Below are 23,978 nucleotides of genomic sequence, written 5' to 3'. Positions count from 1 at the left end.
TCTTTGTGCAACCTGTCTTGACTAAACATAAAACAAGGTTGTGAAAGGAAGAAGCAGGCTTTTTTTTTTCTGAATTAGCTGCAATTTTCCTTTGGGATTTACTTCAGGATTAAAATGTCATTTTGCAGCTGTACCGGATGTTGGTGAGGCCTTTTTTTTGGACTAGTGTGTACAGTTCTGATTGCCCGACTGTTCGAAGGATATTATTCAATTTGACAGAGTACAGAAAAGATTTATAAAGATGTTGCTGGGACTAGACGGTTTGAATTATAAAGAGAGGCTAGACAAACTGGAACCTTTCTCACTGGAGTGGAGGAGATCAAAGAATGACCTTACAGAAATTTCTAAAATCATTAAGTGTATAGATAAGGTGAACAGCAAAGGTCTTTTCCCTACAGTAGGGGAGCTCAAAACTGGAGGTCATAGGTTTAAGATGAGAGGAGAAAGATGTAAAAGAGTCCTGAGGGCAACTTCTTCACAGAGGTGGGTCATATGTGGAATGAACTGCCAGAGGAAGTGGTAGATACAGGTACAGTTACAACATTCAAAAGACATTTGGACAGCTTCACAAATAGGAAAAGTTTTTAGAGGGCCAAACACAGGCAAAAGGAACTATTTCAGTTTGGGAAACTTGGTTGGCGTGGACTAGTCAAATTCAAGGGTCTGTTTCCGTGCTGTGTGACCTCTATGACTTTATCTTGGCAAGGCAAGAACCATAAGAGGTTGGTACCCATTGCTGCTTTGCAACATCTGCCTGAGCTGAATGCTACAAGATCACTTGTTATTTCTGGTTTTGACAGAAGTTGCCTCAAGTGTGTTGTTGGACAGTGGAAAACCCCGAATGCATAAATTGACAAACTCTTAAGATTTAGTTCTGTACAGTACCTTTTGAAGTATAATGTATATCCTATTGAAAGTTACGACCACTTCTCCTTTTATGGAGGTGTAATTCGGGATAAAAGCAACTTGATCACAATTCCAGTTGAGTTGGTGAATGTTTAGGTAAACATTTACTATTTTCCAGTAAAAGTCATGCATCAGTGAAACAATTTGTCACTGACACAAAAAATATAGTTATTCTATTACTCAAATGGATACTGAAACTGCTGTGGAAAATTTCACGGCAAATTTGGAGAATAAAACTCAACTGAAGTTAATTTGCCTGTCCCAGTTTTGCTTAACTGTAAATCTAAGTCCTCTGTTCAGTATAAATTTTACATTTTGAATCAGGCTTCTTTGTGAGATCACAGCTACTTCAGCTTTTTTGAAGGAAAGTCACTAACATCAACTAATATGCATAATTTGACACTGAGCCCAAGTGACATAATTTCAAACTACTTGTCTAATGTTAAATATTGAACGAGGAGAAATTTTGTGTGAAGATCAAAGCTACTATATTTGCTCCAAGCTACAAACTGTATTTCTCAACCATCAGCTATAGGAGCAGATTTAGGATATTTGGCCAATCAACATCCAAGGAGCAGGAGAATCGACGTTTCGGGCATGAGCCCTTCTTCAGGAATGAGGAAAGTGTGCCAAGCAGGCGAAGATAAAAGTTAGGGAGGAGGGACTTGGGGGAGGGGCGTTGGAAATGCGATAGGTGGAAGGAGGTTAAGGTGAGGGTGATAGGCCGGAGTGGGGGTGGGGGCGGAGAAGTCAGAAAGAAGATTGCAAGTTAGGAAGGTGGTGCTGAGTTTGCGGGTTGGGACTGAGACAAGGTGGGGGAGGGGAAATGAAGAAACTGGAGAAATCTGAGTTCATCCCTTGTGGTTGGAGGGTTCCTAGGCGGAAGATGAGGTGCTCTTCCTCCAGCCGTTGCTATGGTCTGGCGATGGAGGAGTCCTTGGTGGAGTGGAAGGGGGAGTTGAAATGTTGAGCCACGGGGTGGTTGGGTTAGTTGGTCCGGGTGTCCCAGAGGTGTTCTCTGAAACATTCCGCAAGTAGGCGGCCTGTCTCCCAATATAGAGGAGGCCATATCGGGAGCAGCGGATGCAGTAAATGATGTGTGTGGAGGTGCAGGTGAATTTGTGGCAGATATGGAAGGATTCCTTGGGGTCTTGGAGGGAAGTAAGGGGGGAGGTGTGGGCGCAAGTTTTGCATTTCTTGCGGTTGCAGGGGAAGGTGCCAGGAGTGGAGGTTTGGTTGATGGGGGGTGTGGACCTGACGAGGGAATCGCGGAGGGAGTGGTCTTTTCGGAACGCTGATAGGGGAGGGGAGAGAAATATATCCCTGGTGGTGGAGTCCGTTTGGAGGTGGCGGAAATGACGACGGATGATACGATGTATATGGAGGTTGGTGGCGTGGTGGTAGGTGAGGACCAGTGGGGTTCTGTCCTGGTAGCGATTGGAAAGGCGGGGCTCAAGGGCAGAGGAGTGGGAAGTGGAGGAGATGCGGTGGAGAGCATCGTCGATCACGTCTGGGGGGAAATTGCATTCTTTGAAGAAGGAGGCCATCTGGGTTGTTCGGTATTGGAACTGGTCCTCCTGGGAGCAGATGCGGCGGAGATGAAGGAATTGGGAATATGGGATGGCGTTTTTACAGGGGGCAGGGTGGGAAGCGGTGTAGTCTAGGTAGCTGTGGGAGTCGGTCGGTTTATAGTAAATGTCCGTGTTGATTCGGTCGCCCGAGATAGAAATGGAGAGGTCGAGGAAGGGGAGGGAGGAATCGGAGACGGAACAGGTAAATTTGAGGTCAGAGTGGAAGGTGTTGGTAAAGTGGATGAACTGTTCAACCTCCTCGTGGGAGCATGAGGCAGTGCCGATACAGTCATCGATGTAGCAGAGGAAAAGGTGGGGGGTGGTGCCAGTGTAGCTGAGGAAGGTGGACTGTTCCACATATCCTACGAAGAAGCAGGCATAGCTGGGGCCCATGGCTACTCCTTTGGTTTGGAGGAAGTGGGAGGATTGGAAAGAGAAGTTGTTCAGAGTGAGGACCAGATCAGTCAGTGGAAGGGTACTGGTTGGTACGGCGGGAAAGGAAGAAGCAGAGGGCTTTGAGTCCTTCGTGATGGGGGATGGAGGTGTACAGGGACTGGATGTCCATGGTGAAGATAAGGCGTTGGGGACTGGGGAAGCGAAAATCATGGAGGAGGTGGAGGGTGTGGGTGGTGTGCCGAAAGTAGGTGGGGAGTTCTTGGACTAAGGGGGACAGGACCGTGTCGAGGTATGCAGAGATGTATCCCACTGAGGTATCCTGCCGTACCAACCAGTACCCTTCCACTGACACGCTCCTTCGACTGACTGATCTGGTCCTCACTCTGAACAACTTCTCTTTCCAATCCTCCCACTTCCTCCAAACCAAAGGAGTAGCCATGGGCCCCAGCTATGCCTGCTTCTTCTTAGGATATGTGGAACAGTCCACCTTCCTCAGCTTCACTGGCACCACCCCCCACCTTTTCCTCCGCTACATCGATGACTGTATCAGCTCTGCCTCGTGCTCCCACGAGGAGGTTGAACAGTTCATCCACAGATCATAGAACAATACAGCACAGAACAGGCCCTTCGGCCCATGATGTTGTGCCGAACATTTGTCCTACCTTAAGCACCTATCCATGTGCCTATCCAATTGCCGCTTAAAGGTCACCAATGATTCTGACTCTGCCACTCCCATAGGCAGTGCATTCCATGCCCCCACCACTCTCTGGGTAAAGAACCTACCCCTGACATCTCCCCCCCCCCCCCCATACCTTCCACCTTCACCTTAAATTTATGTCCCCATTACCAACACCTTCTAACCCGACCTCAAATTTACTTGGACCGTCTCAGACTCCTCCCTCCCTTTCCTAGACCTCACCATTTTTATCTGGGACGACCAAATCAACATGGACATTTACTATAAACCAACCGACTCCCACAGCTACCTCCTCCCACCCTGCTCCTGTAAAAACGCCATCCCATATTCCCAATTCCTTCGTCTCTGCCGCATCTGGTCCCAGGAGGACCAGTTCCAATACCGAACAACCCAGATGGCCTCCTTCTTCAAAGACTGCAATGTCCCCCCCCAGACGTGACTGACGATGCTCTCCACCGCATCTCCTCCACATCCCACTCCTCTGCCCTTGAGCCCCGCTCCTCCAATCGCCACCAGGACAGAACCCCACTGGTCCTCACCTACCACCCCACCAACCTCCATGTACAGTGTATCATCCGTCGTCATTTCCGCCACCTCCAAACTGACCCCACCATCAGGGATATATTTCCCTCCTCTCCCCTATCAGCGTTCCGAAAAGACCACTCCCTCCGTGACTCCCTCGTCAGGTCCACACCCCCCACCAACCCAACCTCCACTCCTGGCACCTTCCCCTGCAACCACAAGAAATGCAAAACTTGCGCCCACACCTCCCCCCTTACTTCCCTCCAAGACCCCAAGGAATCCTTCCATATCTGCCACAAATTCACCTGCACCTCCACACACATCATTTACTGCATCCGCTGCACCCAATGTGGCCTCCTCTATATTGGGGAGACAGGCCGCCTACTTGTGGAATGTTTCAGAGAACACCTCTGGGACACCCGGACCAACCAACCCAACCACCCCGTGGCTCAACACTTCAACTCCCCCTCCCACTCCACCAAGGACATGCAGGTCCTGGGACTCCTCCATCGCCAGACCATTGCAACATGACGGCTGGTGGAAGAGCGCCTCATCTTCCGCCTAGAACCCTCCAACCACAAGGGATGAACTCCGATTTCTCCAGTTTCCTCACTTCTCCTCCCCCCACCTTGTCTCAGTCAAATCCCTCGAATTCAGCACCGCCTTCCTAACCTGCAATCTTCTTCCTGACCTCTCCGCCCCCACCCCACTCCCGCCTATCACCTTCTCCTTGACCTCCTTCCACCTATCGCATTTCCAACGCCCCTCCCCCAAGTCCCTCCTCCCTACCTTTTATCTTAGCCTGCTGGACACACTTTCCTCATTCCTGAAGAAGGGCTTATGCCCGAAACGTCGATTCTCCTGTTCCTTGGATGCTGCCTGACCTGCTGCGCTTTTCCAGCAACACATTTTCAGCTGCCATCTGAACCTGCTTATTAACCTTAAGAATGCTGATCCAGGACTCCCAAGTCCCTTTGTACTTCAAATTTCCGAAGCCTTTCCCCATTTACAAAATAGTCCACATCTTTTCTTTTCTATCAAAGTGTATAATCTGTCTCTCCCATGTTGTGTTCCATCTGCCACTTCTTTGCCCATTCTCCTGGCCGGTTCAAGTCCTTCTGCAGCCTCCCCACTTCCTCAGCGTTACCTTTCCTAACTTTGTGTCATCTGCAAATTTAGCAGCAATGCTTAGTCTCTTTGTCCACATCATTAATGTATAACATGAATATTTGTGGTCCCAATACTGACCCCTGCAGAACTCCACTAGTCATGAGCTGCCAGCCTGAAAAATACCTCTTTATCCCCGTTCTCTGCCTTCTGCCAGTCAGCTAATCCTCTATCTGTGGCTGTACCTTGTCGCTAAGACCATGTGTCCTTATTTAGCAACCTCCTATGTGGCACCTTGTCAAACACCTTCTGGAAACCCAAATAGATAATGCCCGTGGGCTCTGCTTTGTCTATCTTACTCATTACCTCCTCAAATAATTCTAAAGACTTGTCAGGCATGATGTCCCCTTGACAAAGCCTTGTTGACTCAGTCCTATTTTACCTTGCACTTCAAAGTTTTCTGTAATCTCATCCGTAGTAACAAACTCTTAAAATCTTGCAAATGACCAAGATCAGGCAAACCAACCCATAATTTCCCAAATTCTGTTTCTCTTCCTTCTTAATCAGTGGTGTTACATAGCTAGTTTGCAGTTATCTGGGACTCTTCCTGACTCCTGTGATTCTTGAAAGATCACTACCACTGCCTCTACAATCTCCCCAGCTATCTCCTTCAGAACCCTGAGGTACAGTCTGTCTGGTCCAGGTGATTTATCATTCTTTTAGCTTCCCCAGCACTTTCTCCTTAATAAAACAAAGAACTCCAGGTGCTGGAGAAACTCCACAGGTCTAAATGCAACGGTGGGAAGAAAGCAGTTAGTGTTTCAAATCCAGTGATTCTTCTTACTGAAGGCCTCTGCACTCACTTCTTCCTCCTGACTGTCTTGAAGTTCTAGTGTGTTCCACCAAGAAAACTGCCATTTCTTTCTTCCCCATTCCTACTTGTCAAGCCTCATTTTCCAGCGGTCCAATGTCCACTGTTGCCTCTCTCTTAACCTGTTTTATATATCTAAAAAAGCTCCAGGTATAGACTTCATCTCTCTGGCAACTGCAAGAGGCTGTGATGATGCTGGTCCTTTTAAAAAGATTTATTTGTCCTTGGTTTTGTTTAAAGAGATTGTAAAGGCAGAGGTACTGAAATGTCTGGGAAGGAATCTAGTTTCACAATGGCAGGGGAGTGGTCAGTTCTACCAGTTCAGAATTTTTCTAGTTCCTTTTAGTTGTAACCATGAGAAGCTGCTGCAGTGGAGAAGGTTCCTGACTGGCTTTCTCTCTGAAGTCTGTTGGGAAGTTGTTTCCTCCTGCCTGTAAGAACCTGTGTTTGAATTTACCTTTTGCCAAGGGTGTGTTTATGGGATGTTATTGGAATTGGAACAGCTGCTCAGTTAAGTTGCTATAATCAAGTTGTCAAATATCCAACGTTTGCCTTACATTCCTGATGAAGAGCTTATGCTCGAAACGTTGACTCTCCTGCTCCTTGGATGCTGTCTGACTGGCTGTGCTTTTACAGCACCACATTTTTTGACTCTGATCTCCAGCATCTGCAGTCCTCACTTTCTCCTGAGTTTTCAAATAGTCAAGTTATTCTAAATTCTGTTTTCTTTTGTTCATGTTTCAACAGTAGTGTTTAAATAAGTTTCTGTTTTGCTTACAGATGAGTGGTTTGACCAGCTACAGCACACCTGGAATATCCACTTCACATCTGCCTTTCAAATAAGAAAGAGTTAGGGTTTAGGTTGTTTTCTTGGAACATTTTGAGGGGATCTGGTCTGACACATAATGATCAGGGAGAAAGTAGGCCGATCGGGGATAGTGTAGGGAACTTGTGCGTGGCGTCCTAGGGGAAATCCTAAATGAGTTTTTTGCTTCGGTTTCCACCAAGGAAAGGGCCCTTGTTGTGAATGAGAACTTTTGAGGAGCTGGGATACAGGCTTGGCCAGATCAAGATTGATAAAGTTGATGTGATGGAAATTTTGGCAAACATTTAAGGTTTGATAAGTCCCCAGGGCCAGACCAGATTTATCCTAGGCTGTTCCGGAAAGCGAGAAAGGAGGTTGCTAAGCCACTGGCAAAGATCGGGGCAGCACGGTGGCACAGTGGTTAGCACCGCTACCTCACAGTGCCAGAGATCCGGGTTCAATTCCCGCCTCAGGCAACTGTCTGTGTGGAGTTTGCACATTCTCCCCATGTCTGCGTGGGTTTCCTCTGGGTGCTCCGGTTTCCTCCCACAGTCCAAAAGATGTGCAGGTTAGGTGAATTGGCCATGCTAAATTGCCCGTAGTTTTAGGTGAAGGGATAAATGTAGGGGAATGGGTCTGGGTGGGTTGCTCTTCGGAGAGTCGGTGTGGACTTGTTGGGCCGAAGGGCCTGTTTCTACACTAAGTAATCTAATCAAATCTTTGCCTCTTCACTCTCCACAGGAGTCGTACCGGAGGATTGGAAGGAGGCGAATGTTGTTCCTCTTTTCAAGAAGGGTAATAGGGAAATCCCTGGCAATTACAGACCAGTCGGTCTTATGTCTGTAGTCAGCAAAGTTTTGGAAATAATTCTGAGGGATAGGATTTATGATTATTTGGCAAAACATAGAGTGATTAAAGGCAGTCAGCATGGCTTTGTGAGGGGCAGGTCATGCCTCTCAAATCTTAGAGTTCTTTTGAGGAGGTGTCAAATCAGGTCGTCGAAGGTCGAGCAGTGGATGTGGTGTATATGGACTTCAGAAAGGCATTTGATAAGGTGCCCCACGGTAGGTTCATTCATAAAGTCAGGAAGTATGGGATACAGGAAGATTTAGCTATCTGGATTCAGAATTGGTTGGCTGACAGAAGGCAGAGAGTGGCTGTAGATGGAAAGTATTCTGCCTGGAGGTCAGTGTTGAGTGGGATCCCTCAGGGCTCTGTTCTTGGGCCTCTGCTCTTTGTAGTTTTTATAAGTGACTTGGATGAGGAGGTTGAGGGATGGGTTAGTAAATTTGCAGATGACACAAAGCGCGACATAGACAGGATGCAGAGCTGGGCTGAGAAATGGCAGATGGAGTTCAACCTGGATAAATGCAAAAGATACATTTTGGAGGTTGAACATGAATGCTGAATATAGGATTAAAGACAGGATTCTTGGCAGTGTGGAGGAACAGATGGACCTTGCAAGTACATAGATCCCTCAAATTTGCCACCCAAGTGTATAGGGTTGTTAAGAAAGCATATGGTGTTTGGGTTTCATTTAACAGGAGGATCAAGTTTAAGTGTGGTGAGTTTTGATACAGCTCTATAAGTCCCTGGTGAGACCACACTTTTAATCTTGTGTCCAGTTCTGGTCGCCCTACCATAAGAAAGATAGAGCCTTTGGAGAGGGTACAAAGAAGGTTTTTCCAGGATGCTGCCTGGACTGGAGGGCTTGCCTTATGCAGAGAGGTTTACTAAGCTCAGACTTTTCTCTCTGGAAAGGAGGAGGAACAGAGCTGACCTGATTGAGGTGTACAAAATTATGGGAGGAATAGATAGAGTCAATAGCCAGAGACTTTTTTTGCACTGCAGGATTGACTGGTGCGAGGGGTCATAGTTTTACGATATTAGGAGAAAGGTACAGAGGGGATGTCAGAGGAAGGTTCTTTATGCGGAGAGTTGTGAACTCATGGAATGTGTTACCAGCAGTGGTGGAAGCAGAGTCATTAGGGACATTTAAGCGACTGCTGGGCATGCACGTGGATAGCAGTGAGTTGAGGGGTGCGTAGGTTAAGTTATTTTATTTTACAAAGGGCCTATTCTGTGCTGTACTTTTCTGTTATGTTCTATGTTCTATAATAAGGCTGAACCAGACTGCTCACAACCTTGGTATCCTATGTAATTCTGAGGTGAACTTCCAATGACATGTCTGTGAAGACATGTGTTTCTATTTCCATAACTTCTGACAATGAAATTCTCTTCCACGCTTTTATTACCTTCTATGTATTCACATGCACTCCTGTCTCCATTCTCAGATTATATTCTCCATCAACCTGATGTCATCCAAAACATTCATCCTTGTTCTTGGCAAGATATATTTGCTCCAGATTAAGTAACACCTTCATTTTAAAATTCTCATCCTTATTTTCAAACCCAACTATGGCTTTACTTTTACCTACCTCTATAATCTTATCTAATCCCAAAGTACCTGTCCAATTTTAATTCTCTTGAGTATCCCTGATTTTAATTGTTCTATCATTGATGGTTGTGTTTTGAACTACCTAATATCTAATCTTTGGGGAATTCCCTCCACAAACCTCTGTCTTTTTGTTAATCTTTTGTCTTTTTTCTTTAAATGCTATCTCTTTGGCCAAGGTTTTCCCTAATATCACCATATGTGCCTCAGCATAAAACTTTGCATTATAATGCTCTTGTGAACCATTTTTGGATGTTTCATTATGTTAAATGATCAATTTAAATACAGATGTTTTTCTTGTGTGCAAGGGTTTACTTCAAAGTAATATTTGTAAGAATCAATTTTGTCATGCCTGCAATTCTGTAATTTTACACAGGTTGTGTTTCCACTGATGCTGCCAGATCTGTTGAGTTTCTCCAGCATATCTTGGGCTTTTGTTAGTCAGCCAATGCAAAACTCTTCCTTTTGGTTTTCAATATACCCAGAAAATTGGGAAAAATCTGTTATTACTGCAGACTTGCTTGTTAAAGTTAATAGTCACTTGTTTCTTACTGTTTGAACTAGTTATTCCTTAACCATAGCCTGATGTTTTATTTCCTTGTGCTTATTCAATATTGAAGGAACTGGTACAGTGCATGTGATATATCCAGTAAGTTAGATTGCAGAATATGAGTTCTCTTAGTTATCTAAATGAAGACAAACATTCAATCATAAGGGTTGAATACTTACAAAAGATATCTAATGGTATCTGAAAACACAGGAAAATTTCTAGCTTAGTACTCCCAAACTGTAACCAACTACAATACAATAGTACCAGGGAGTCAACTATCTGTCAAGTTTCTTGTTCATTTCTTTGTCTCATATATTTTAACTTAATATGATAACACATTTAATATTTACTCATTGCAGTTCCCATGCCTGAAATTCTCTTGTTTTCACCAGGCTGAAATAAGTGGACAACCAAGCCCAAAGAAAGAAACCTGAACCGAATCAATGGATCTTACACTGCACGGTGCCTTCTTGATGCTGGAATGTATGAATAGAATCCCAAAACCATTCAACATAAGGGCATAACCATTAATGTGACAGTGTAGTGTTCCTTTATCCAACTGACTTTGAAGAGTCCCTTTATCATCTTGTAAGAGGAACAATAAGAACTTGAATTTGTATCACCCCTTTGTCATTTTCTTACCACTGGCTTGAAGAAAAAATTGCTGAAGCTATTTCCATTGGTTTTTGCATTGCTGCCTGAAGGAGCAGCACTTCCTTTGTTTTCCATCTAAAGCAATGTATCCTGCTTTGCTCAGTAGTTTGTGTCATCAGTTTAAACCTGCTTGAGGAAAATGTGCTTTTAACCTTGAATCATGTTGTGACCAACATTCTAAAACATTATTTTTTAATGTGAGTTTTAAAACAAAACCTTTTTTTTTCATGTTCCTACTTCCCAGGAAGTTGATTGAGCACTGTATCTTGGCAAATGTACACAAAATATTTTGCTTAGTCTAAGTGAAAAATGATTTCATGACTACAAAATTATGCTTCATACAAACTCCCCACTCAAGACTAACCAATAGCAAAGTAAACTGATCAGGCAAAATGTTGTTGCACTGCAATCTTTTTTTTTCATTACAAATGGGAATATTATTTCTTTCGGGTTTTTTTTTGCCCTTTGTTCAACACTTTGAAATTTTCTTGGGCACACCTTTTTTGTATGTAACATATCTTGTAACCTATAAAAGAGTGGTCTGATTAAATGTGAATCTTCTTGATATATATCCTATTCATAAATGTACAAAATGTCATTTGACAACATGTTAGCTCATTAACATAGGTTAGTGTTTACATTGCTTTTGATGCTAGGCTTGTGTTTTGATCCATGGAGGTGAGCTGCAAGAAGATATTAATGTGCATAATTTTGAAACAAAGTTTTCTATTATAGAAATATTGTTAAAATGATACATTTATAAAATTGCTATTTTTAATGTTAAATTTTCAATAAAAATCTGTTTTTACACGTTTACAAAAGAAAATTTTTAAAAAACCCAAGTATAAATATTGATATACAATTAAATCTTAAATAAATAATAACCAAAATCTATCAAACAGGAAAAAACAATACCGAGAGGGAAAAAAACAACTCAACTAACTACTTATCTAACCTACAACTAACCAGAGTGTACAATTAAATCTCTTACATTATTGAAGAGAAAAAAAAAACAACGGATGACACAGAAATTGAGTAGTGATATACACGCTCGGAATGTGTTAACATCAAATCATAACAAAACCCATATTCATATGGGATTCCTCTCCTAAGGGGCCCCGGACCAGCCAGGTTCACCCTCTCAATTAAACAAAGGATGACCAAGATATCTGTATTTGTGTAATTCAAGAAGGGCTGCCATATTTTATGGAGTAATTAGTTTTTTTTTGGTGCACCATATTTGTAAGGAAGTCAGGGGAGTATATTCCATAATTATTCTGTGCCAACTCTAAAGTCCATGAGGGCCCTCAGCCACCCGGTTTACCAAAATATTTTTCCTTGCACAGAGAGAATGGAAAATAATCTCTTCCCTGTCGTAATTTCAGGTGTTCTTTATCCAATAAATGTGTCTCCTATAGGAGAGCTATATCAACCCTTTCTTTCTTGAGGTTTGAGGCCCAACAAGTCCACACCAACCCACCAAAGCACAACCCACCCAAATCCATTCCCCTACGTTTACCCCTTCACCTAACACTACGGGCAATTTAGCATAGCCAATTCACCTAATCTGCACATTTTTGGACTGTGGGAGGAAACCGGAGCACCCGGAGGAAACCCACGCAGACACTGGGAGAATGTGCAAACTCCACACAGTCAGTTGCCTGAGGCGGGAATTGAACCCCGGTTTCTGGCGCTGTGAGGCAGTAGTGCTTGCCACTGTGCCGCCCTTTTGATTGGTGAATTACTCCCCGTGACATTCCAGGTGCACCATTTAATTGACCGGTTACCCATAATCACCGGGCAAGTCTGAGACCCCTCGGGAGAAGAAGCCCTATCCAAAACATCCCAAGCATAGAGCATATAAAATTCACAAAAATAAAGGCTCTTTCATACACTCAGATCAATATAATTAAAAACTATTTCTAAATAAAAAAATATAAAACTTATTTAAACAGAGATCTTCCCCCTTGTTCCCAGGGGGCATCACTTCCTTTCCAAACACCCATCATAACCTCTCCCAACCAGTGCCCCACCCTTGACCCAGGCACCCCACGACAGGATAAAGAAAATTCAAATATACTACTGAGCTAGAATTAACAATGAGTACCCTACCCCCCCCCACTCCCCACACCAACACCTGGGTATATTTGGTAATGTTAATACCATGTATGAACATATATGGCTATAAAATTACAGTCTCAGCAAATAATAATTAAATATAGTAATGCAAAATAACAGGGGAAAACAACCCCGCTCCGAAGGACAGAGATAAAATAGGATAAGGTAACCACCTTCCCACCTCCCCCCATCTACATTAACTATACCCCCTGGCCTATATATATATATAAAAAAAAAAGAAAATTGCTAAGTGAAGAATAAATAAGTAAGCCCTTCTTCCCACCCCCTGGAGATAATATTAAACAGTAAGGTAATGAAAGGAAAAAAAAGGGGGATAAACTGGGGTGGGGAGTGGGGGGAGGGCAGAACAACATCAATTAACTCTTACAATTTATCTGAGAGAGTCCAAAAGTTCCTTGCTCTTTTCTGGTGATCCGAAGTTATACACGGACCCTTCATGGCTGAAACGTAGCTGAGTAGTGCAAGGAGTACTGAATGTTTAAGTCCCTTAAACACTTCGTCAAATGTCTTCCTCTTTCAGACCAAAGCTGGGGAAAAGTCCTGAAATAACATAATCTTGGATCCTTTATAAATCATGGCTTGGGTATCTTTCCCAAGATTTCTGGAAGCTTCCAAGAGCATCTGCCTCCTTGTAGCTCTGCAGCCGGAACAGGACTAGGCGGGGACGCTGGTTCGAGCCGGGCCCATGCACTCCAACCGGTTGGGCCCATTCCACCCTTACCTGGCCTGATCCAGCCTCCAGATTTAACAGCTGTGGAATCCACTGCTCGAGGAACACTGTAAGCTGGCCTTCTTCTTCCCGTTCGGGAAGGCCCAGCAAACGAATATTTCTCAAGGTCGTTGATGTGATTCTCTAAGGTCCGGACTTGCTGTTCGAGAGTCCGGACCCGATCCACGGCTGATTCTGCTATGGTCTTGGAGGTCGCAGCCTTTAGCTCCGCCCCTCCAATTCAGCACTCGATTTCCTCGATGTCTCAGCCGTGCTTTTGTAGTGCGGCCAAGAATGAATTCCATCGGCTTCGGGACTCTTCAATGAAGGCATCGCTCTTCGCATTGAGTTTAGAGTTTATTTCTGCGAGGCTTGCCATCGTAGGTAAGTCCCCTGGGTGGCTACGGACGCCTCTGCTGCAGCTGGGGGATGGGTTCCTGCCTGCTGAGATCTGCGGGCTCCCTTCCCCCTCGTCATTTTTACAGGAGACTAGACTGTTTAAATATAGTACTGAGCAACTAACTACATTGAGTAAAAACTGTTTTAAATGATTTGGTGAGTGTGGTGGAGGTGGGTGGCCCACTTTGCCCAATTCTTGGGAGGAGCACTATAGACTCAGACTTGCTAAGTCGCTGCCATCTTGGATCCCCCAAAATTGCTATTTCTAAAGGCAAATTGAAGTCTTTGACCTTGGCTCACTTTCTTTCCCCAAGATGAAAATCTGCATTTTCCAACAATCGTGTTGTTTTATCAGTACCAAATACCAAACTTGAGTCAAGACTCTTGAAAGTTACATTTCAAAAATTGTGAAGCAAGCAAGCTTGTGGAACTAAAATGAAGTGATAACTTCAAACTGCAGCAAAAAAATCCTAATGTCAGATTAAAACAAGTTGTAAATGCATTAGGATAATGGGTAAACTGCATTTATTTGAAATCTGAAAAAAATAGAGAATGTTTTTTTCTTTGATTTGGACTGAGGTTTTAGTAATGCTATTATGACATCTGCCAGACTCTACTATGGGTGTTTGTAAATACTTGGACACATGATTAAAACCCTTTTCATTTTTAATTAAACCAATGTAAATGGCATTTGGTTTTGGTGTCCATTTGATAGTACAGATTAAAGAATTATTATAACCCACCCTTCCTAAATTAAGTTCCTAATCTTGACAGCACTGGTGAGGGTAAGAGAGTTAGAATGTTGCACATCTTAATGAAGTATGCAGATTTCATTGGAAACCATCCATGAAACAAGTTTCACTGCATAAAATTATACTTTAAAAGTTTCTCAAAAACTTGGTAAGTTGTACTGTGGAAATTTTATTTTGTACATTCTAATTTTTAAAAAATGTTCAACACATTTTATCTATGTCTCAATAAATTATATTGAAAGGGAAAAAAAAAGACTGTTATTTTGAAATAACTGAGCAAATAAGTTGTTGAATAAAATACCTCCAGTTCCTCCACTAGAAGTGGGCTGTCATTCATAGCTTATCAAACAATGATTTGACAAAGTATGAAATAAAATGGGTAGAAAATAATTCTTCCTATTCAACACTATACTCTTAAAAACCATGAGAATAATGTAACATTGATATATAAAACTCAATTTCAAATGCTACCCAACTTCACTTTGGCTGTTGGTAATTGACATCCAAATGATAATATACTTTTAGTAGCTTGCTGCACTAACAGACTCTCAGTGGATTACAGTTAAGCTAAGGAATCAGCGTATATGTCATCCCCCACAACAAGTTTCATTTGTCTGGCACTTTTCAGTTTAACAGAAGAGTGCCAAGGTTCTTCATAGGAGGTTTACAGATGCAAATGTAACACCGAATCATTTAAAGCAATATCAGGGCAAATGGCCAAAATCCTGTCACAGAGGTAGATATTCATAAAGAAAAAAAGAGAAGTGGAGAACCACAACTAATAAACAGTAAAATTAGGGTTGCTTGAGACTTCAGAATTAGAGGAGCATCAGTGACTTTGTAGGTTGTGGGGCTGGGGAAGATTACGAAGGTCATGAAAGGTAAGGCCGTAAATGGATTGTAAAATTCTCATTCTTGTTTTCGATTACCTTCTATTTTATTTATAAATAATTTCCAACTATGCCTTGGAGCCTTTCTCCTTGTTCTAAACCAGGGATAAAGACTTTTTCTAAAAAAAAGCCTTAATTTTGCAATCTGCCTTGCCCTTGTGTAATTCTCCATACCAAGCATGAAGGCTTGTAAAATTATTCTGAAGATTGGCACAATTCTCTTGTAAAAGAATGTTATAAGCTACACTGTCACTGTTTCTTTCTAAAGCCTTTGTTGATTTAATTGTATCCAAATGGCAACTTTCTTGAACGGTCTGTGGTGCAGCATTGGAGCTTGAAGTGAAGTAGATTCATTTATCTATTTGCTAAAAGACTAAGGAGACATGAATGCTTTTTAAACCTTGAAATTTGTCTTGTTTGGTGCACAGGCATGGGTTGTAGTTGAGGATACCAAAAGTCTCGGTATGTAAAACATTAAACTCTGTGCAAGACATGAAGAGGAGATTAGGAGAAAGTGAGGACTGCAGACGCTGGAGATCAGAGAAAAGCAGCAGGTCAGGCAGCATCAAAGGAACAGGAGAATCAACGTTTCGGGCATAAGCGCTTTTCCAGCAACACATGAAGAGGAGATTACAAATGTTTGAGGAATTTGAAAATTGCAATGCTTCCAATTGTTGCAGTTTTATCCGAAGGCTGTCATACTTCCGTTATGCTGTGGAAAGTTTGAGCCTGCCGATCAGAGGTATGTAATTTTTCCTCGCAAGAAGGAAGATTACCTCCACTTTTTCATTTTTATTCCCCTCCTCCACTAGGTTCCCACATCCTATCACAATTAGCAGAAATCGACAGGTTCAATGTCAGTGACCCATCGTTAACATCTTTTTGTTTTAAAATCTAGCCCAGCTAATTTATTCCAGCATATAATAAGGCTGTATATGCAGCTTTGCATTTTTTCATGAAGTTATAGATAAACTCTGCTTTCAAAAGCATGGGATTGTTTATCATTTATCTGCAATTTGCACACAGCAAGACCTCACCAATACCAGTTTTCAAAACTGATTCACTAACTCAAGCACTTTAAGTTATCCAAAGTTTGTGAAAGATGTTATATAAATGCAAATCTACTTTTCCTTTTGAGGCTATATAAGCTCGGCATTGAATAAAAGTAGTTACCACAGTCCTACTAGACCATGGGCTGGCTACTCTCTCATTAAGTCAGAAGTCACACGACATCAGGTAATTTTCCAACATGTTTATTTAAAATCACAAACTTTCCAAGAACCTGTTAAAGGAGCAGTGCTCTGAAAGCTTATGACTTTGAATGAACAAGTTGGACTAGAACTTGGTGTCATGTGATTTCTGACTTTGTCCATTCCAGTCAAACATCGGCATCTCCACATCATGCTCTCTCATTATAGAGAGATGACTGGTGGTGGTTTAACCTGAGAGTCATCGTGCCTAAGGTGAAGGGAAGAGGTTGAGAAGGTGTGTCCTTCATGGAATCAACTTTAATTGTTGGTGAATTTAATCTTATTACTTTATTCTTTTTAGATGCTCCTGTCGTTAGTTGAGTTACATCCTTTCCTACAGTATGGCTATTGTTTGGGGATGTATGTACTACTCAATCAATATCATCTTTCCTTTGCTGTAATTTAGCTTCAGCCAAATGGAATCTACATCATCCAAGTCCAGATCATCTTTTAACTGTCCTCGTTTCATCTCTCATCAACAGTGTTATCCCACCACCTTTTCCTTCTCTCTTGCCTTTCTGTAAGGTCAAATATCCCTGAATGTTAAGTTCCTACTTTAGATCTGCTTGTAATCATGTTTCATAGTGGCTGTGAGATCATATCTGTTCACCTTTATTTGTGCTGTCAATTTGTCTACATTATTGCAAATGCTTTATATATTAAGATGCAAAGCCTTTAGGCTTGCCTTTTTGTCATTTTTAATCATCTGAACTTTTCTTTGTACTGTAGCTCTATTTGCCTCTCAATCTTGAATACTCTGCCAACTATTTTTGCATTTTATGGTTCTTTCTTGTCCTTGTTTCTCTTTCCATTGTCACCCTGCTTAGATTTCCATCCCCTGTCATCCTAGTTTAAACCCTCTCCAGTCACTCTTGCAAATACTGCCCCAGGACAACATCCCCAGCTCTGCTGAGGTGTAACCTGTCCAGTTTGGACTGGTCCCACCTCCTCAGAACTGGTCACAATAACCCAAAAGTCTGAAACCCTCCCTCTTGCATTATCTTTCCAGTCATGTATTTATCTAATATATCTTGCTTTTTCTACTCTAACACATGACAATGGTAGTAATCTTTGACATCTTACTTTTAAACTTACTTCCTAACTCCCCATTTTGAGCTTTTATGATCTCATCACTTGTTTTTAACCTACGTCGTTGGTACCAATGTGTATTATGGCCATTGACTGTCACCCCATCCCATCCTAAACTCTCTCTTTCTTCCTCCCAGGTAGTCCTGTAGCTGCTCTGAGACATCCCTGACTCCCACATCAGAGAAGCAATATACTATTCTTATGTTTTTTTTGTGGCCACAGAAATGCCACAAACAGTTGGAGGCGCTGGATGCTGCAAAGGACCTGACAACACTCTGGAAATTGTACTGAACACTTGTGCTCCAAAACTAGCCACACCGATATCCACATCAGTTACAACACTGGTATCTACTTGACAATGTGGAAATCTGCCCAGGTATGTCCTGTACAGAAAGAGGATAAATTAAACCCAGTCAATTGCTGTCCCATCAGTCTACACTCAAACATCAATAAAACGATGCAAGATGTCATCAACAATACTAACAAACAGTACCTACTCAGCACTTACAGGTGAATCTAATTGCAACTTTAAATTCAGCAGAATTTACAATAAATTAGATAATTGCCTATTTATTCCTCTTACAATTGAATCCCTGATAACTATAGAATTCCTACAATTTTTCATCCTCTACCATGCAGCAGAGCCAACTATGATACAACTGATATGGCTATTACTGCTTTTCCCTGAAAGGTCATTCCCCTTAACACTATGCAAAGCAGTGTATCTGTTTTGCAGGGAAATGGCCACAGGAGATTCCTACACTGCCTGCAACCTCGACCTATTATTCAGCCTGGTGGTTGTCTATTCCCTTTGTGCCTTGGAATCTTAGCCTGCAGCGTGACCTCCTTTCTGTGTGTACTATCCATGACACTCTTAAGTTTCACAGGTGCTCCAGTGTCTTTAGCTGCCACAGCAGCATCTGCAGCTTTTTTTTGTCTCTAACTCCAGCTCCAAAACCTGGCTTCCAAGAGCTGTAGCTGGAGACACTTCCTATACAAATGCTGGTCCTGGGTATTGGAAATATGCCTGGCTTGCCATATAGAACAGGAGGAGCAAACACAATTTAGAGCTTTCCTGCCATGACTTACCCCTTTGGACAAGGCAGCATTAGGTCCTTTATGGCACCTAATTCAAAGGCTTCAGAGACTGGATTAAACCAATTGTCTAATTTATTGTAAATTCTGCTGAATTTAAAGTTGCAATTAGACTTCACCTATAAGTGCTGAGTAGGTACTGTTTGTTAGTATTGTTGATGACATCTTGCATCGTTTTATTGATGTTTGAGTGTAGACTGATGGGACAGCAATTGACTGGGTTTAATTTATTCTCTTTCTGTACAGGACATACCTGGGCAGATTTCCACATTGTCAAGTAGATACCAGTGTTGTAACTGATGTGGATATCGGTGTGGCTAGTTTTGGAGCACAAGTGTTCAGTACAATTTCCAGAGTGTTGTCAGGTCCTTTGCAGCATCCAGCGCCTCCAACTGTTTCATGTAGAGTGAATTGAATTGGCTTAATGCTGGCATCTGTGACACTGGGCACCTTGGGAGGAGAGGGGTTGATCATCTACTTAGCACTTCTGGCTGAAGATTATTGTGTATGCTTAACCCTTATCTCTTGCACTAATGTGCTGGGCTTTTGCTAAGGTTCCTCATAAGAGGTTAGTGGGCAAAGTTAAGGCACATGGGTTAGGGGTTAACATTGGCATGAATTGAAAATTAGTTGACAGGAAACAGAGTTGAAATAGAGTTTTACAGCATGGAAATGGACCCTTTGGTCCAACCATTCCGTGCCGAACATAATCCCAAGCTAAACTAGTCCCACCTTCCTGCTTGGTTCAAGAGGTCAATTCCCGGAATGGCAGGACTATCATATGTTGAAAGATTGGAGCGACTGGGCTTGTATACCCTTGAGTTTAGAAGGGTGAGAGCGGATCTGATTGAGACGTATAAGATTATTAAAGGATTGGACACTCTGGAAGCATGCTTCCACTGATGCGTGAGTCCAGAACCAGAGGACACAGTTTAAAAATAAGGGGTAGGCTATTTAGAATAGAATTGAGGAGAAACTTCTTCAACCAGAGAGTGTGGATATATGGAATGCTCTGCCCCAGAAGGCAGTGGAGGCCAAGTCTCTGGATATTTTCAAGAAAGAGATGGATAGAGCTCTTAAAGATAAGTGGAATCAAGGGTTATGGGGATAAGACAGGAACGGGATACTGATTGTGGATGATCAGCCACAATCGTAATGAATGGTGGTGCTAGCTCGAAGGGCTGGATGGCCTACTCCTGCACCTATTGTCTTTTGTTCCTGACACATATTCCTCCATACCTTTCCTATTCATGTACCTATCCAAATGTTTTTTAAACATTGTAATTATACTCACATCCACGCTTCCTCAGGAAGTTCATTCCACACGTGAACACCCTCTGTGCAAAAAAGTTGCCTCTCATGTCTTTTTTAAGTCTCTCTCCTCTCACCTTAAAACTTTGCCCCCTAGTCTTGAAATCCCCCACCCTAGGAAAAAGATAACTACAATAGACTGTATCTATACCCCTCGTTATTTTATAAACTTCTATCAGGTTGCCTCTCAACCTCCTACGGTCCAATGGAAGAAAATCCCAGTCTTTTTTTTATAGCTCAAACCTTCCATACCTGTAAACATTCTGATTAAATCTCTTCGGAACCCTCCCCAATTTGATAATACCCTTCTTATAACTGGTCAACCAAACTGGATGTAGTATGCCAAAAGAGGCCTCATCAGTGCCCTGTACAACTTCAATATGACTTCCCAACTCCAGTTCTCATAATCGCCCTGTCTATATGTGACACAAACTTCACAGAATTATGTGCCTGCATCCCTAGGTCCCTCTTCTACAACATGATGTGGAGGTGCTGGTGTTGGACTGGGTTTGTACGAGGTCAAAACAATGATTGCAGATGCTCGAAACCAGATTCTGGATTAGTGGTGCTAGAAGTTCAGGCAGCATCCAAGGAGCTTCGAAACCGTCGTTTTGGGCAAAAGCCCTTCATCAGGAAAAAAAATCACATGACTTGCTGGAAAAGCACAGCATGTGTCAGACTTGAGAATCTAGAACCAAGGGAAACAGTATTTGGATATGGGGTAGACAATTTAGCATTGGTGTGGAAACATTTTTTTCACTCAAAAGGGTCTACCACAAAAGGCTGTGGAGGCCAAGTCACTGAATATATCCAAGACAGATTTTTTTTGGATTTGAAACACATCAATTAGAATGGAGAGAAAGCAAGAATATGCATTGAGATTGAGAATCAGCCATTCTATAGAATGGCATACTTGTACACATTTTCTTGATTTTCACTCCTCTTTTCAACCCCCAATCAAACCAAATATCTAATGCTGATGCACTCCTCCCTTCATTCTGACTCTAATGGTGTATCTGTAGCTTTGTACCCGATATGAAAACATGAGGCGCATAACTAATCATTTTGAAGTAGTTTGGAGAGCAATTGAAAAGAGTTCTGAGCAGTAGTAGATCCTAACACTTAAAGTATGCATGAAGTCATTGCAGAGAATCTATTAACAATAATTGGATCAATAAATTTTCTTTAATGTCTAGAAGGGGCCTCGCAGGAGCCCGTCTTAGTCAGAAATTGAGGCTGTGCCAAAGAACGAACCGTTAAGATAATTGACTAGATACTTAACAAGGTGGTAAGTTGGAAGCAGCATCTTAAAACAAGTGAGAGAAAACAAGAGGCAATGAGGTTTGATAGGCATCTTGAGAGCTTGGGACCTTGAAGGCTGAAGTCACAGCTGCTAGTGATGGAGAGAAGACAGTGGGTCATGTTCAAGAGGTCTGAGCCTGAAAAATATACATGGAGTTTGTAGACCTAGAAGAGTTCGTGGAGATAAGGAGGAGCAAGACCACAGAAAGATTTGAACATGACTACAAGAGCCTTTAATTAAATATGTTACCAAATTGGGAGTTAATGTTGATCAAAGTGCAATGAGGTGATTGATTAATAGAACTTGGTCCATGTTGGAATATGGGTAGCACGGTTTAGATGCATGCAAGTTTATATTTGTGAAAGATGGGAACAGGCTATCAAAGGGAACATTGGAATAATCAAGCTGGAGGGTTACAAAACCAGAAGCTGAAGATCAATAAACTTAGTTGACTTAAAGTTAAGGACCCATTGTGAAAGCTGTCATTGACAAAAAAAAGTGTTACAAATTGTTTAGGAAATGGCATTGATGCTGACACCTTGTGTCAGAGAAGTAAATATTTATTGCTTTAGGGTGAAATCTAGGAGCAATAAGACCAGAGAACCCTGGATGTCTAGGAATATTTAGGACTGGATGAAAAGGAAAAGAGAGACATATAACAGGTACAACAGAAGCAAAACAATGGAGGCTATTGAGGAGTGTAGAAATTGTAGGGGGATCGCAGGAAAGCAACTAGGACAGCAAAGAGGGGGCACAATGAAATGCTGGAGGGCAGGATCAGGGAGAATCTACAAGTATATAAAGGGGAAGAGAATGACCAGGGGAAATAGGAAGGCAGACCTAATAGAAACCAAAAGGGAATCTGTCCGTGATGCTGGAGGACATTGGTCGAACTTTAAATGAGTATTTCACGATTGACTTTATTCAGGAGGAGGATGCAAGTACAGAATTTGAGGAGATGGACTGAAATTCTTGAACACATTATTATGAGAAGCAAGGAGGTATTGGAGGGATTTAAAAATGGCCAAATCCCCAGGATGGGTAAGCCGCAGGACAGGCTGCTGTGGGAAATGAGAGGAAATCACAGGGGAGGTGCACAGGACAGGAGAACAGCCAATGCGGTTCCACTTTAGAAGAAGGATGATTGAGATAGACCAGGGAACTACAGACCACTGAGTCTAACATCAGTGGTAGGGAAACTGTTGGAGAAAACAGTTACAGAGAAAATTACTCTCGATTTAGAGAAGCAAGGTTTGATCGGGAATAGTTGGTGTGACTTTGTCAGAGGGAGGTCATGACTAACAAATCTGGTGAAATGTTTCAAGGAGTTGACCCAAGTGTTTGGATGAGGTTAGGGCAGTTGCTGTAATTTGTATGAATTTTGGCAAGGCCTTTGACAAGGTTCCGCACAGGAAATTGATAAGGAAGGTAAAAGTTCATGGGATCCAGAGTAACTTGGCAAGATGGATCCAAAATTGGCAAAGTGATAGGAGGCAGAAGGTGATGGTAGAAGGTTGTTTGTTTGACTAGAGCCTGGTGTGCATTGGTGTGCCACAGGGATCAGTGCTGGGTCCCCGATTCATAAATTATGTACATTAGAATATAGTGGGGATGATAAGTAAGTTTGCAGAAATCACAAAGATTGGCCGGGTGGTTGATAGTAAGGAAGAAGGGGTTAGATTTCAGGAGGATATAAACAGATTCGTCAGATGGGCAGATCAGTGGCAGATGAAATTTAAACCTATTAAATGCAGTTTGGAAAAAGAAACAGACAAAGGTGTACTCAATGAATGGCAAGACACTAGGAAACTCATTGGAGCAGAAGGACTTTGGGGTACTTGTCCACAGATCCCTGAAGGCAGCAGGAAAGGATAATAGGATAGTTAAGAAGGCACACCAGATGCTTGCCTTTATCAGTAGTGGCACAGATGAGAACAGCAGCGAGATCATGTTGGTGCTGAAAATAACTTTAGGTAGACCTGGAGTGCTGTGTGCAGTACTGGTCACCATGCCATAGGAAGGATGCGATTGCACTGGAGAAGGTGCAGAGATTCAGCAGGCTTTTGCCTTGGATGGAACATTTCAACTATGAAGGAAGATTGGATAGGCTCAAGTTTTTTTGTTTGGTGCAGAGAAGGCTGAGACGGGACTAGGTAGAGGTGGATATGATTATGAGGGGCATAGACAGCGTGAGTAGAAGGCAGCTGTTCCGCTTGGTTGTAGGGTAAATTTGAGGAAAAGCTTTTTCATCAAGAGGGTGGTAGAAATCTGGAATGCAGTCCCGAGGAGGACTCTTGAGGTCGGAAAACGCTCAACCTTGAAAAGTGTTTGGATGAGCACTTGAAGTCAGAACATTTGAGACTATGAGCAGATTTGATTTGATTTATTACTGTCACACGTACTGAGTTACAATGAATAGTATTGTTTTGCGTGCTATCCAAGCAAATCATACCTTACATAAGTACATTAGGGTAACAGAACGAACAGCAGAATATAGTGCTACAGCT

At 42.4% G+C, this 23,978-nt stretch overlaps 1 protein-coding gene across 3 annotated transcripts in view; it reads left to right on the top strand.

Annotated features, from left to right (window-relative positions):
- Positions 1 to 11,347, top strand: part of LOC122556148 (uncharacterized) — a 28,966-nt gene extending 17,619 nt beyond the window's left edge. Inside the window, exons 5-6 of one of the 3 annotated variants that reach the window (XM_043702649.2) lie at positions 7,617 to 7,670; positions 10,273 to 11,347. In XM_043702649.2, coding sequence (XP_043558584.2) covers positions 7,617 to 7,670; positions 10,273 to 10,314 — 96 coding nt within the window. In that variant the 3' untranslated portion in view covers positions 10,315 to 11,347. Of the gene's footprint in view, positions 1 to 7,616; positions 7,671 to 10,239 lie in introns of all 3 variants that reach the window. The other 2 variants (XM_043702650.2, XM_087993220.1) reach the window with 2 other exon arrangements.
- The last annotated feature ends 12,631 nt before the right edge of the window (positions 11,348 to 23,978 follow it).

This window comes from Chiloscyllium plagiosum, unplaced genomic scaffold (genome assembly GCF_037043375.1).
Source record: "Chiloscyllium plagiosum isolate Xiang-an unplaced genomic scaffold, Cpla_swu_hap1 HiC_scaffold_13, whole genome shotgun sequence".
NCBI classification, from domain to species: domain Eukaryota; kingdom Metazoa; phylum Chordata; class Chondrichthyes; order Orectolobiformes; family Hemiscylliidae; genus Chiloscyllium; species Chiloscyllium plagiosum.
Note: the sequence above shows the minus strand (reverse complement) of the source record. Positions and strands in the feature narration are given on the sequence as shown.